Source organism: Schistocerca gregaria, chromosome X (assembly GCF_023897955.1).
Source record: "Schistocerca gregaria isolate iqSchGreg1 chromosome X, iqSchGreg1.2, whole genome shotgun sequence".
NCBI lineage: Eukaryota > Metazoa > Arthropoda > Insecta > Orthoptera > Acrididae > Schistocerca > Schistocerca gregaria.
The window spans coordinates 762,678,156-762,693,665 of NC_064931.1; the positions used below are offsets into that span (position 1 = coordinate 762,678,156).

The window sequence follows — 15,510 nt, forward strand, 5'->3', positions numbered from 1 at the left end:
TTCTGAACGCCCCTCCAGATGGGCTCTGAATAAGGCTGATTGGGGCTTGTTCTCCTCTCTCGCCACTATCGCACCTCCTTCCCATGACACCATTGATTCGGTGGTTCAGTCGGTCACCACCGGCATCGTTTCTGCGGCGGCATCTGCGATTCCCTGTTCATCCGGGTCCCCCTGGCGGAGGACTGTGCCTTGGTGGGGCCCGAGATCGCAGAGGCGATTAGAGATCGCCGGCGGGCTCTTCAACGCCATAAGCGGCACCCGTCCTTGGAGAACCTCATCGTTTTTAAACAGCTCCGTGCCCGTGCCTGACGCCTTATTCGCCAACGGAAGCAGGAGTGCTGGGAACGGTATGTTTCCACCATTGGCGTCCGTACCTCTGCATCGGAGGTTTGGGCTAAGATTAGGCGACTCCATGGCTGTCGGCCACGTGTCTCTGTCCCTGGGCTTTCGCTGAATGGAGTGGTGTGTCCTGACTCCGACACGATTGCGGACCGGTTAGCAGCGCATTTTGCTCAGTGTTCCACATCTACGAATTACCCACTGGCCTTCTGCTCCCGGAAAGAGCGGTTGGAAAGTTGGAGGCTTTCCTTTCACACGCGCCACGCGGAGTCGTACAATGCTCCTTTCAGCGACTGGGAATTCCAGAGTGCACTATCTGCTTGCCCGGATACAGCTCCTGGGCCAGACCGCATCCACAGCCAGATGCTGAAACACCTCTCTGTGAATTGCCAGCGACGCCTCCTAGATGTTTTCAACCGCATCTGGGTTGAGGGTGTGTTCCCGTCTCAATGGCGAGAAAGCATCGTCCTCCCCGTGTTGAAACCTGGCAAGAACCCGCTGGAGGTGGACAGCTACCGCCCCATAAGCCTCACCAACGTTCTATGCAAGTTGCTAGAACGTATGGTGAGCCGGAGGTTGAGTTGGCTCCTCGAGTCTCGAGGCCTTCTGGCTCCGTCTCAGGGTGGGTTCTGTAAAGGCCGCTCTGCCGTCGATAATCTGGTCTCCCTAGAGTCTGCCGTCCGTACAGCCTTTGCACGCCGCCAACATCTGGTTGCCGTCTTCTTCGACATGCGGAAGGCGTACGATACGACTTGGCGATATCACATCCTGGCCACACTTCTTGAGTGGGGTCTTAGGGGCCCGCTCCCGATTTTTATTCAGAATTTTCTGTCGTATCGTTCCTTCCACGTGCAAGTTGCTGCGTCCCATAGTTCCTCCCGGGTCCAGGAGAACGGGGTCCCACAGGGGTCTGTCCTCAGTGTCTCCCTGTTTTTAATTGCGATCAATGGGCTCGCTGAGGCGGTGGGATCGTCCATCGCAGCTTCGTTGTATGCAGACGACTTCTGCCTCTACTACAGCTCCGCTGGCATTGCAGTTGCTGAGCGCCAGCTGCAGGGCGCTATCCGCAAGGCGCAGTTGTGGGCTGTAGCGCACGGCTACCAGTTTTCGGCCGCTAAGACCTGCGTTATGCATTTCTGGCGGCGTCGCACGGTTCACCCTGAGCCACACCTTTACCTTGACGGTGAACTTCTTGCTGTGGTAAAGACGCATCGGTTCTTGGGACTGGTATTTGATGCCCGGTTGACTTGGCTGCCTCATATTAGGCAGCTTAAACAAACATGCTGGCGGCATTTAAACGCTCTCCGTTGCCTTAGCCATACCGGATGGGGTGCTGATCGGTCCACCCTTCTCCCGCTGTATCAAGCACTGATCCAGTCCCGCCTTCATTATGGGTGTGTGGCTTATGGTTCGGCATCGCCATCAGCATTGCAATTGCTGGATCCCATCCATCACTGCGGGATCCGACTCGCCACAGGAGCATTTCGGACAAGCCCTGTTGACAGCTTACTTGTGGAGGCTGGTGTTCCTCCATTGCGGATCCGGCGCGACCGACTTCAGGCCGCTTATGCTGCCCACGTTTGTAGCTTGCCAGGGCATCCCAACTACCGTCTCCTGTTCCCGCACTCGATCGTCCATCTTCCAGACAGGCGGCCCCGGTCACGGTGTACGATCGCGGTTCGCATCCGGGCTCTACTGTGTGGGATTGAGTTTTTTCCTCTCCCGCCTGTTTTCCGGGCCAATCTCCGTCTGCCCCCTTGGTGTGTGCACCGACCATGCATTCGGCTGGATTTGGCACAGGGTCCGAAAAACTCGGTCCCTCCTCCGGCCCTCCGCCGCCGCTTTGTTTCTCTCCTTGCCGAGTTTCCCGGATCTGCCGTGGCCTATACCGACGGTTCGATGGTCTCTGGTTGCACTGGTTACGCTCTTACTCTAGAGGATCATTGTGAGCAACGGTCGCTGGCACCCGGGAACAGTGTATACACTGCCGAGTTGGTTGCCATCTATCGCGCCCTAGAGTATATCCGCTCCCGCTCGGGTGAGTCCTTTGTCATCTGTAGTGACTCCCTGAGTGGTTTACGAGCTCTTGACCAGTGCTTTCCTCGTTCCCGTCTGGTGATGGCCATCCATGAGTCGCTCCATGCTCTTGCCCGTTGCGGCCGCTCCGTGGTCTTTGTTTGGACCCCAGGTCATGTCGGCATCCCGGGCAATGAGCGGGTTGACACGCTGGCTAAACAGGCAGTGAGTTCACCGGCTCTGGAACTCGGCCTTATAGAGTGTGATCTCCTGTCGCTTTTGCGCCAGTAAGTGCTTGGTGCCTGGGGTGACGAGTGGTGCACCCTGCCCACGCCCAACAAACTTCGGGCGGTGAAGGAGACGACCGGTGTGTGGCGCTCCTCCATGCGGGCCTCTCGGAAGGACTCTGTCGTCCTCTGCTGGCTGCGCGTTGGCCACACGTGGCTGACGCACGGCCATTTGTTGCACCGGGAGGACCCACCGCTATGTCGCTGCGGGGCAGCTCTGACGGTGGTCCACATTTTGGTGGACTGCCTGCTTTTAACAGGACTCAGGCAGACGTTTGCGCTGCCTGATACCCTCCCTGCCCTTTTATGTGATGACGTTGCTATGGCGGACCTCGTGTTGAGTTTTATTCGGGCAGGGGGTTTTTATCGTATGATTTGAGTGTTTGTCCTTTTATTTCCTGTATTGACTTGGGCCTTTGGCCTGTGGTTTTAAACTGTGGGTTTTAATGTCATTTGGTGGTTGGCTTTTCCTTATTTTCATGGTCGGCCAACCACCTTCACACTCGGTGTGATTTTAGTTCTGTTTGTCTGGTCTTTGTCTGTCTGTCTTTCTTGTATTGTGTCGTCCCTTGTCTCAGTTCTCCGTTTTTAACGACTGACAGTTTTTATTTCGTGTGATTTTATCGTGGAACAAGGGACCGATGACCTTAGCAGTCTGGTCCCTTCAATCCCACACCCAACCCAACCCAGCACTAGGTTTAAAAAAATGGTGACCTGGTATTCTGATCCTAGTTCATCCTGCAAAAGTTGGCCGACACCTCTTCCATGGGAACTACCTAACACCACCACTTTCTTTCTCTTTACCGATTTCCCTATATCCTTACTTTTCAACTTGCTGCTGAAATTTTGTTGTGCCCTGTCTACACCTGCAAGTGCTTGAGGCTCACCAGCTTCTAACTGAAGCAACAAGTCAAACCTATTTTCTACATTCACCACGAAGCTGTCAGACAGAGTTCTAGGCCTGTCGCTTGTTGCCACTTCCCACCTCTCTTTCCCTTCCCATTCCTTAACCTGGTTTCCCCTGGCCTTGTCTAACTCAGCCTGAAGGGTGGCAGTCTCCCCCCCCCCCTTTCTAGTATCTTCCTATCTCTACTACATATCCTACAAAACCACTGACAAGTTTCATTTACTTCCCCTATTCCCACGTCACTACAGTCACCCACATGGAAAAAAACTGCAGCACCCATCACACCAAAGCACCAACCTAACAATTCTATGGCAAGTCTAGCACTTTTCACTCATGATAAATGTAATACTTTATTAAGAATAAGTCAGTTAAATTACAGATAAACATGAAAATATGGTTCCACAAATTTGACCTACACGCGACTGTGTGTAAACAAAAACAACAATGTAAAGTTTCTGAAACAACAACTTAAACTTTACGCTACTTTCCAGAAATGTGAGTTAAATAATTCCCCTCATCATCCACTGGCCTCTTTCATTCTCACAGATTTTATGAAACAATTGGTATTTGTGAACGACTTTGAGCTACAAGTTTTTATTGTATGTCTTTTGTTACAGGAGACCATTAACTTCTTTAAAGCAGCTTATGGAAAGACCCTAAGTGTTGATGGCCGTCTAGAGTTCTTAAACCTGTGGTATTTGATGATTATTGTAAATGATGTGCTTATCATTTTGGGGTCAGCTATTAAAGAGCAGATAGAAAAACAGGTAATATTTTCACCTAATTTGAATGTGTAAAATGTAATTATTCATTATCAGTGGTTTGCTAATGAAATGTATTATCAACAGACTTGACTGATTTTCCTCTTCATTAATCATACCCATGTCTACTACATGGTACCAAGAATTTTTGCCAATTAGATTGCTCCATATGTGGACCTAATGGTGTAATTTTGTATAAGTGTGATTAACATTTTACACACAGCACCCATCAAAAAGTAGTGGAAATTGCCACAGAAAAACATTGAGAATAGCCTTTGCGCACATGACAGGACTCTCATATGCTCCTGTGGTTACTTGCAACATGCTCTGTGTGTAAGATTAATCAGGCAGTCTTCAACTGTACTTCTTACATTTCAATTGCTTTTATGACATATTTCATCATTCTTAACTGATTATCTCACTTTGTGTGGGTCTTTCTGATGGTATTATTGTTGTATATAATTTCAGTCTGGCTTTGAAAATTTATAATGACACGTCACAATGCCATTGATTATGTGATAACATACACAAAGGTTAATAAAAGAAAAAAAATATGATAAAATACGGAACTACAATTGCAAGATGATGAAACATACTGAAAATAGTAATTGTATTATAATGGAACCTGATGTATAGTAATTTACTTAATATTACAAATCTTAACAGGCATGGGAAGGGAAAGATGTATGACATCGCATATTAATAGTGTTTTCGGCTGGAATAATTTCTGACAACTTTGGTTTCTCAAAGTTGGGATGGCGTAATCAGGAAAACGAACCTGAATTTTCTGTTCTTGGACAGCTGTCATACTTCCTTATGTACAGATGTATAGGGTTATTATAATTAAAGTTCCAGTTTCAAAATGCAGTTACATAAGGGGGGGGGGGGGGGAGAGGAGGATGCTATAGGGTGGAAAAATTTATCAAATTTTCTGACTAGGTTATGCTGTAAGCATCATAACATAAATGGTTTCAGCTACAAATGGCAGGTGAATTGTAATATAATGGTTGTGGCACAAGTTGCACATTGAACCAACCGTACTATGCAATGTGCATGACCACCCAAGTTTGGAGTTCAGTAGTTGTGACACTGTTAGGTAAGTCTATCCACCATGGCAAGGGCATACCACATCAGATGGGAAGAATCAGTTTTTATCTGTCACAAGACTAGTCCAAGCCCTGTTCAATTTGCTGTCTAGTTTTCTCTCACAGGTTGAAATCGAGAAACAGCATGTTATGCAACAGATTGGGATGCCTGAGGAGTTGTGTTCAGAATTCATTGTGTATTGCATGCCTTCACTTCAGCTACATTTGTAGTCAGAGCACTGAACACAGCGTCTTACAGATACGCGCACAATCAGAAGTCACACAGATTAAGGGGGGGCGGGAGGAGAGTGTCAACTGTCAGCCAGGTGTGAAAGTTGATCTCGTACCATGGACTAGACCTGGGGATCTCTCATTTGCCTCAGACCAGCATACTTCTACCTCAATGCAGTTCCTTACTTTTGATGTTTTCTGTCCTTCCCTCTGCTTTTATCTGTATCTCTACCTCAAATGATTAATTTTATATTAATAACATATTATAATAGATTAGATAATTTTTCGTAATATATTTATTACATTATTTAATCTTTCTTTATTAATATAGAAAAAGATATATTATAACACATTTATTGGTGTACAGGTTCCATATTTATCTTTATTTAGGTGATCTGTATGGCGAGGTTGTAGGAAAATGATGGCTGATAATTCTAGAATTTCCAAAATGCCTCTGTAGCATTACCTCACTGCTTATGCAATGTGTGGAGGAGCACCACCTTGTATGCACAAAAGACTCTCATAGTGGTTAACCAGTGATGGTACATGTATTGGGACCCACTGGACCCATTTCTTGCACAAAAAAATATGGCCCTATGATAATTGACACCATCAACCCACACCACATAGTTACCTTTGCAGGATGAAGCAGTACCAGCTGATGTGCGAGCAGATTTTCTGTTGCCGATATTCTGCAATTCTGTGTATTGACGTATCCTTGGAGATAGAAATGGGCTTCATCTGTCTACAGAATGTCCCGTGGCCATTCAGTGTCCACTTCAATGAAAGCAAGAAATTCTAGGGCAGATGTTTGTCATACTGGCAGGTCAGCATGAAGCAACTCCTGATCATGATTATTTTGTATGGATAGCAGTGCTAGGTGTTTCATAGAATTTTTGTGCCTCATGCTCACAGGCATGTCCAAAGTTCAGGCCATTCCCTCTGCACTGCATGTTTGCTCATAACCACTCTACTCCTGCATTCCCATGGCCATTTCTACCGACATTGAATCAGTTGTTTCTTCCTTATGCCACAGTGCACATCAAAAGAACCTGTCTTTTTGAATTTTATAATTATTTTGTCTAGACCCTTGCAGACAAACCAACACCTACTCTCATACACTTATGTGTCTGGAACTTCTGCATTGCTAGGGTTCTTATAAAAGAACTTTACCAGCATCACATGGCTCTGCATTGAGAAAGTCATGCTGAGTATCTCAGGTACAAGCTGAAGAACAGCAGTGTATCCTGCGTCTTTTATTTTGTATATTATACTCGTTACGGCACCATCTAGTTGCCAAATTTTTGGTATCCATAACATTTCCCCCATATGCTATAATATTCTGTTACATTAGATGTCATTCTGTGAAGTGATTTGTTTTTTAAAGTGCATTGAATCTGGAACTTTAGCTATCATTACCCTGTATTTTAGTGACTACAATAGTATCGACATAATCAAGCACAACGAAATGAGGGTGTACTGAAAAAATATGCCTCTAAATTTTTTAATGTGAAAAGTCTTAAAGCTTTAAGGATAAAATAATGTTGTTAACATGATTTTGAAAGTAAGACATTAACTGACCTGAGTAAAAACCCTAAGAGATTTTGGTCATGTGTAAAATCAGTAAGTGGGTGCTCCATGCCGCCGTTGGATAAGCAGCTGCCAGCAGAAAGTCATATACTCCTAGCTCACTCATTTGTTACATAATTTAATTCTTAATTTCTTTGCTTGTTTTTGGTACTTGCATTGTTCAATTCATAAATTTCGGGCATATTATAGTATTTGAGAGTTGTAGCATCGTACTTTAGTACCTCATTGGTGTAAAATCACGTAGTCTCCTTCCGCCGCCAAGCAGTGTGTCAGCAGTGCGCAAGTAGCAGCATTACTGCAGGACATGCGGGGACCGAGCAACAATCGGTATTTTAATTGTAAACTGTCGCAGTTGCATTGGTAAAGTACCGGAACTTCAAGCGCTGATAGAAAGTTATAGGTACAGAAAGCTGGCTAAAGCCAGAGATAAATTGTTATAATCATTTTTTGATTGTTATAATTATCATTGTACTACTGTTATAATCTCTATATTTTTTTCTTTAACATCAATACTGTATAATACGTTATATGTCCTTAATGTTCTGTAGAAACTGTAACTCGTTCAATCTGGGTATGCCTGGTTAGGTGTAAGAGAGGGCCTGAAGGCCCTAATCTTGCCAGGTAAAATAAATAAATAAATATAAATAAATAAATAAATATAAATAAATAAATATAAATAAATAAAAATAAATAAATAAATATAAATAAATATAAATAAATAAATAAATAAAAATAAATAAATAAATATAAATAAATAAATAAATAAATTCAGCCGAAATTTTTACTAAGGCACAGAAAGAATAGATTGCATGCAACCGGTGGTGGCGTGTTTGTCGCTGTTAGTAGTTTATCCTGTAGTGAAGAAGTGGATAGTTCCTGTGAAATATTATGGGTGGAGGTTACACTCAACAACCGAGCTAGGTTAATAATTGGCTCCTTTTACCGACCTCCCGACTTGGCAGCATTAGTGGCAGAACAACTGAGAGAAAATTTGGAATACATTTCACATCAATTTTCTCAGCATATTATAGTCTTAGGTGGAGATTTCAATTTACCAGATACAGACTGGGACACTGAGATGTTTTAGGAAGGGTGGTAGGGACAGAGCATCGAGTGACTTTATATTGAGTGCACGATCCGAAAATTACCTCGAGCAATTAACGAGAGAACCGACTCGTGGAGATAACATCTTGGACCTTCTGATAACAAACAGACCCAAACTATTCGACTCTGTAAGTGCAGAACAGGGATTTAGTGATCATAAGGCTGTTGCAGCATCCCTGAATATGGAAGTTAAAAGGAATATAAAAAAAAGAGAGGAAGGTTTATCTGTTAAGCAAGAGTAATAGAAGGCAGATTTCAGACCACGTAACAGATCAAAACGAAAATTTTTGTTCCGACACTGACAACGTTGAGTGTCTATGGAAAAAGTATAAGGCAATTGTAAAATGCATTATAGACAGGTACGTGCCGAATAAAACTGTGAGGGACGGGAAAAACCCACCGTGGTTCAACAACAAAGTTAGGAAAATACTGCGAAAGCAAAGAGAGCTTCACTCCAAGTTTAAACGCAGCCAAAGCCTCTCAGACAAACAGAAGCTAAACGGTGTCAAAGTTAGCATAAGGAGGGCTATGCGTGAAGCATTCAGTGAATTCGAAAGTAAAATTCTATGTACCAACTTGACAGAAAATCCTAGGAAGTTCTGGTCTTACGTTAAATCAGTAAGTGGCTCAAAACAGCATATCCAGACACTCCGGGATGATGATGGCATTGAAACAGATGATGGCATTGAAACAGATGATGGCATTGAAACAGATGATGGCATTGAAACAGATGATGGCATTGAAACAGATGATGGCATTGAAACAGATGATGGCATTGAAACAGATGATGGCATTGAAACAGATGATGGCATTGAAACAGATGATGGCATTGAAACAGATGATGGCATTGAAACAGATGATGGCATTGAAACAGATGATGGCATTGAAACAGATGATGGCATTGAAACAGATGATGGCATTGAAACAGATGATGGCATTGAAACAGATGATGGCATTGAAACAGATGATGGCATTGAAACAGATGATGGCATTGAAACAGATGATGGCATTGAAACAGATGATGGCATTGAAACAGATGATGGCATTGAAACAGATGATGGCATTGAAACAGATGATGGCATTGAAACAGATGATGGCACGCGTAAAGCTGAAATACTAAACACCTTTTTCCAAAGCTGTTTCACAGAGGAACACCGTACTGCAGTTGCTTCTCTAAATCCTCGCACAAACGAAAAAATGGCTGACATTGAAATAAGTGTCCAAGGAATAGAAAAGCAACTGAAGTCACTCAACAGAGGAAAGTCCACTGGACCTGAAGGGATACCAATTCGATTCTACACAGAGTACGCGAAAGAACTTGTCCCCTTCTAACAGCCGTGTACCGCAAGTCTCTAGATGAACGGAAGTTCCAAATGATTGGAAAAGAGCACAGGTAGTCCCAGTCTTCAAGAAGGGTCGTCAAACAGATGCGCAGAACTATAGACCTATATCTCTGACGTCGATATGTTGTAGACTTTTAGAACATGTTTTTTGCTCGAGTATCATGTCGTTTTTGGAAACCCAGAATCTACTCTCTAGGAATCAACATGGATTCCGGAAACAGCTATCGTGTGAGACCCAACTCGCTTTATTTGTTCATGAGACCCAGAAAATATTAGATACAGGCTCCCAGGTAGATGCTATTTTCCTTGACTTCCGGAAGGCGTTCGATACAGTTCTGCACTGTCGTCTGATAAACAAAGTAAGAGTGTACGGAATATCAGACCAGCTGTGTGGCTGGATTGAAGAGTTCTTAGCAAACAGAACACAGCATGTTGTAATCAATGGAGAGACGTCTACAGACGTTAAAGTAACCTCTGGCGTGCCACAGGGGAGTTTTATGGGACCATTGCTTTTCACAAAATATATAAATGACCTAGTAGATAGTGTCTGAAGTTCCATGCGGCTTTTCGCGGATGATGGTGTAGTATACAGAGAAGTTGCAGCATTAGAAAATTGTAGCGAAATGCAGGAAGATCTGCAGCGGATAGGCACTTGGTGCAGGGAGTGGCAACTGACCCTTAACATAGACAAATGTAATGTATTGCGAATACATAGAAAGAAGGATCCTTTATTATATGATTATATGATAGCGGAACAAACACTGGTAGCAGTTACTTCTGTAAAATATCTGGGAGTATGCATGCAGAACGATTTGAAGTGGAATGATTGTATAAAATTAATAGTTGGTAAGGCGGGTACTAGGTTGAGATTCATTGGGAGAGTCCTTAGAAAATGTAGTCCATCAACAAAGGAGGTGGCTTACAAAGCACTCGTTCGAACTATACTTGAGTATTGCTCATCACTGTGGGATCCATACCAGGTCGGATTGATGGAGGAGATAGAGAGGATCCAAAGAAGAGCGGCGTGTTTCGTCACAGGGTTATTTGGTAACCATGATAGCTTTACGGAGATGTTTAGCAAACTCAAGTGGCAGACTCTGCAAGAGAGGCGCTCTGCGTCGCAGTGTAGCTTGCTCGCCAGGTTTTGAGAGGGTGCGTTTCTGGATGAGGTATCGAATATATTGCTTCCCCCTACTTATACCTCCCGAGGAGATCACGAATGTAAAATTAGAAAGATTAGAGCACGCACGGATGCTTTCAGACAGTTGTTCTTCCCGCGAACCATACGCGACTGGAACAGAAAAGGGAGGTAATGACAGTGGCACAGAAAGTGCCCTCCTCCACACACCGTTGGGTGGCTTGCAGAGTATAAATGTAGATGTAGAAAATCATCTATTCTCTCTCTCAGCAACCACACTGGCACTGAGATGGAAGATACCAGAGAGAAGGCCAAAATACTGAATTTCGTCTTCGGAAGTTGCTTCACTGCAGATCATAACACTGTCTGTCCTTTCAATCATCATGCAAACGTCAAAACCGGAATTGAAAAGTACCTACAATCGCTTAGTAGTAGAAAGGCTTCAGGACAAGATGAGATACCTATAAGATTCTATAAAGATTATGTGAAAGAACTTTCTCCCCTTCTAGCAGTAATTCATCATAGATCTCTTGAGCGATGAAAGGTACCTAGCGACTGGAAAAAAGTGCAGGTCATTCCCGTTTTTAAGAGAGGCCATAAGACAGATCCACACAAGTATAGACCTGTATTCTTGAGGTCAATCTGTTGTAGAATTATGGAACACGTTTTATGGTCAAGAATTATATTGTTCTTGGAAAAAGAACATCTCCTATACAAAAATCAACATGGATTTCGTAAACAGAGATCCCGCGAAACTCAACTCGCTCTGTTCCACCATGACATCCTTAGCACAGATGACAACAGTGCTCAGGTTGATGCTGTGTTCCTTGATTTCAGGAAGACATTTGACACCATACCACATTGCCATCAGAACGAACTTGCAATTGGATTCAAGACTTTCTTGCAGATAGAACTCAACATGTCACTTTTAACACAACCAAATTGACAGATGTAAAGGTAATATCTGGAGTACCACAGGGAATTGTGGTAGGACCGTAGCTATTTACAATATACAGGGTGGTCAGTTGATTGTGACCAGGCCAAATATCTCACAAAATAAGCGTCAAACAAAAAAACTACAGAGAACAAAACTCGTCTAGCTTGAAGGGGGAAACCAGAAGATGCTATGGTTGGCCTGCTGGATGGCACTGCCATAGGTCAAATAGATATCCACTCCATTTTTTTAAAATAGGAAACCCCATTTTTTATTACATATTCGAGTAGTACATAAAGAAATATCAATGTTTTAGTTGGACTATGTTTTCGCTTTGTGATGGATGGTGCTGTAATAATGACAAACATATGGCTCACAATTTTAGACGAACAGTTGGTAACAGGTAGTTTTTTAAATTAAAATACAGAACGTAGGTATGCTTGAACATTTTATTTCGGTTGTTCCAATGTGATACATGTACCTTTGTGAACTTATCATTTCTGAGAATGCATGCTGTTACAGCGTGATTACCTGTAAGTACCACATTAATGCAATAAATGCTCAAAATGATGTCAGTCAACCTCAATGCATTTGGCAATACGTGTAACGATAGTCCTTTAAACAGCGAGTAGTTCGCCTTCCGTAATGTTCGCACATGCATTGACAATGCTCTGACGCATGTTGTCAGGTGTTGTCAGTGGATCATGATAGCAAATATCCTTCAACTTTCCCCACAGAAAGAAATCGGGGGCTGTCAGATCCGGTGAACGTGCGGGCCATGGTAGGGTGCTTAGACGACCAGTCCACCTGTCATGAAATGTGCTATTCAATACTGCTTTAACTGCACGCGAGCTATGTGCTGAACATCAATCATGTTGGAAGTACATCACCATTCTGTCATGCAGTGAAACATCTTGTAGTAACATCGGTAGAACATTACGTAGGAAATTGGCATACATTGCACCATTTACATTGCCATCGATAAACTGAGGGCCAATTATCCTTCCTGCCATAATGCCACACCATACATTAACCCGCCAAGGTTGCTGATTTTCCACTTGTCACAGCCATCGTGGATTTTCCGTTGCCCAATAGTACATATTATGCCAGTTTATGTTACCACTGTCGGTGAATGACGCTTCATCGCTAAATAGAATGCATGCAGAAAATTTGTAATCGTTCCGTAATTTCTCTTGTGCCCAGTGGCACAACTGTACACAATGTTCAAAGTCATCACCATGCAATTCCTGGTGCATAGAAATATGGTATGGGTGCAGTTGAAGTTGATGTAGCATTCTCAACACCAACATTTTTTGATTCCCAATTCTCGTGCAATTTGTCTCCTACTGATCTGCGGATTAGCCACAACAGCAGCTAAAACACCTACTTGGGCGGTGTCATTTGTTGCAGGCCGTGGTTGATGTTTCACATGGAGCTGAACATTTCCTGTTTCTGTAAATAACGTAACTATCTGACGAACAGTCCGGACGCTTGGATGATGATGTCCAGGATACCGAGCAGCATACATAGCACATGCCAATTGGCATTTTGATCATAGCCATACATAAACACAATATCAACCTTTTCTGCAATTGGTAAATGGTCCATTTTAACACGGGTAATGTATCATTAAGCAAGTACCGACTGCACTGGCGGAATGTTACGTGATACCACGTACTTATACATTAGTGACTATTACAGCACCATCTATCGCAAAGCGAAAAAGTGGTCCAACTAAAACATTCATATTTCCTTACGTACTACTCGAATATGTAATAAAAAATGGGGGTTCCTATTTAAAAAAAAAATTGCAGTTGATTTCCGTTTGAGCTATGACAGGGCCTTCTAGCAGGCCAACCATAGCATCATCTGGTTTCCCCCTTCAAGCTAGACAAGTTTCGTTCTTTGTAGTTTTTTTGTTTGATGCTTATTTCCTGAGATATTTGGCCTGGTCACTATCAATGGACCACCCTGTATATAAATGATATAGTAGAAAGTGTCAGATGCTCTTTAAGGCTATTCACAGATGATGCAATTGTTTATACCACAGTAGCAATGCCAGAAGATAGTTAGAATTTGCAGAACGACCTGCAGAGAATTAATGAATGGTGCAGACTCTTGCAGTTGACATTGAATGTAAATAAATGTAACACATTGCGCATACATAAGAAAAGAAATCCACTATTTTACAGCTACACTATTAATGACAAACAGATGGAGACAGCATCTGCTGTAAAATATCTAGGTGTAACTATCAAGAGCAACCTTAAGTGAAATACCATATAAAACAGATAGTGGGAAAAGCATACACCAGACTCAGATTCATCAGAAGAACCTTAAGGAAATGTAACTCATCCACAAAAGAACCTTACAAGGCACTTGTTCACCCGGTTCTTGAGCATTGTTCATTTATCTGGGATCTCTATCAGGTAGGACTGATAGAAGAGATAGAGAAGATCCAATGAAAAGCAGCGCATTTCGTCACGAGATCGTTTAACTTGTAAAAGAACATTACGGAGATGCCAAATAAAGACCACTGGCAGATGTTACAAGAGAGGTGTTGTGCATCACGAAGAGATTTACTATTGAAGTTTCGGGACAGCACTTTTCAGGAGTAGTCGGACAACATATTACTTCCCCACAAATACATCTAACGTATTGACCATGAGGAGAAAATTTGATAATTTAGAGCCAAATCAGAGGCTTACTGACAATCATTCTTCCCACGCACTATTCGCGAGTGGAACAGGGTTGGGGGGATGAGATAGTGGTACTAAAAGTACCCTCCGCCACAATGGCTACAGTAAACCATCCGTTGCCATGACCAAATGAATCATTTATATCTAAACTAAAGTTCAGTCTGCAACTGCAGAAAACAGCAGGACCATCCAGCAGGGCTTGAGCAGCGACAGACTTAACTGGAATAAGATTCTTCTTGTCTCCAGGTGATTTCAAGTACAGTTCATTGGATAAGGTCATAATCAATTTGCCCAGTCATCTGGCTCAGTCACAATGTAAGAGTATATGGAGCTTGCGGCGTATGATATAGTTATAGATACTACATCTTTATCCATCACCCACAGATCAGTTTGCACTACTGAATGTAAGATCTTAAAGAAACCCCTTAAAGGTATATTTAAACTTTTTTGGTTATAACAGCTACTTGTGTTTTAAATTTTGCGTTTTTGTTATTGCAGCAAGTTGCTGGAGATCAGTGGAACATTTGCAGTGTACTTTTGGGGACTGGAAATCTCCTAGTGTGGTTTGGAGTACTGAGGTATTTGGGATTTTTTAAGACTTACAATGTGAGTATTTACTATTCATTATTTTTTTCCGAAAACTAGTTCTATTATTTGTTCACATTCCTTAACTTTTTTCATATTAAGTATAAATTTCTTGTTGCACAGTGATCATAAAATTGCTGTTCTGCTGCAACAGGGTTCAGATCCCATAAAGTCATTCTTATGTAGGTTTTTCTGATTTAGGAAAATCACTATAGGTGATTTCAAGTACAGTTCATTGGATAAGGTCATAATCAATTTGCCCAGTCATCTGGCTCAGTCACAATGTAAGAGTATATGGAGCAAGTAGCATCACTGTTTTACATATCCTTCTATAAACATTTCTTCATTTTTTCATGAACTTATTAAATAGAAAATATTCTTTGCAATAAGCAGAGCCTGTTTATTTATCTCTCTCTCTCTCTCTCTCTCTCTCTCTCTCCCCCTCTCTCTCTCTGTCCCTCTCTCTCTCTCTCTGTCCCTCTCTCTCTCTC

The 15,510-nt window shown here is 42.8% G+C and overlaps 1 protein-coding gene across 2 annotated transcripts in view; it reads left to right on the top strand.

Moving 5' to 3' along the window:
- Nucleotides 1-15,510, top strand: part of LOC126299306 (mucolipin-3-like) — a 180,953-nt gene that overhangs the window by 146,859 nt on the left and 18,584 nt on the right. For both annotated transcript variants that reach the window (XM_049991107.1, XM_049991106.1), the window contains 2 exons: nucleotides 4,167-4,316; nucleotides 14,933-15,040. In XM_049991107.1, the coding sequence (XP_049847064.1) occupies nucleotides 4,167-4,316; nucleotides 14,933-15,040 (258 nt within the window). The remainder of the gene's footprint in view (nucleotides 1-4,166; nucleotides 4,317-14,932; nucleotides 15,041-15,510) is intronic.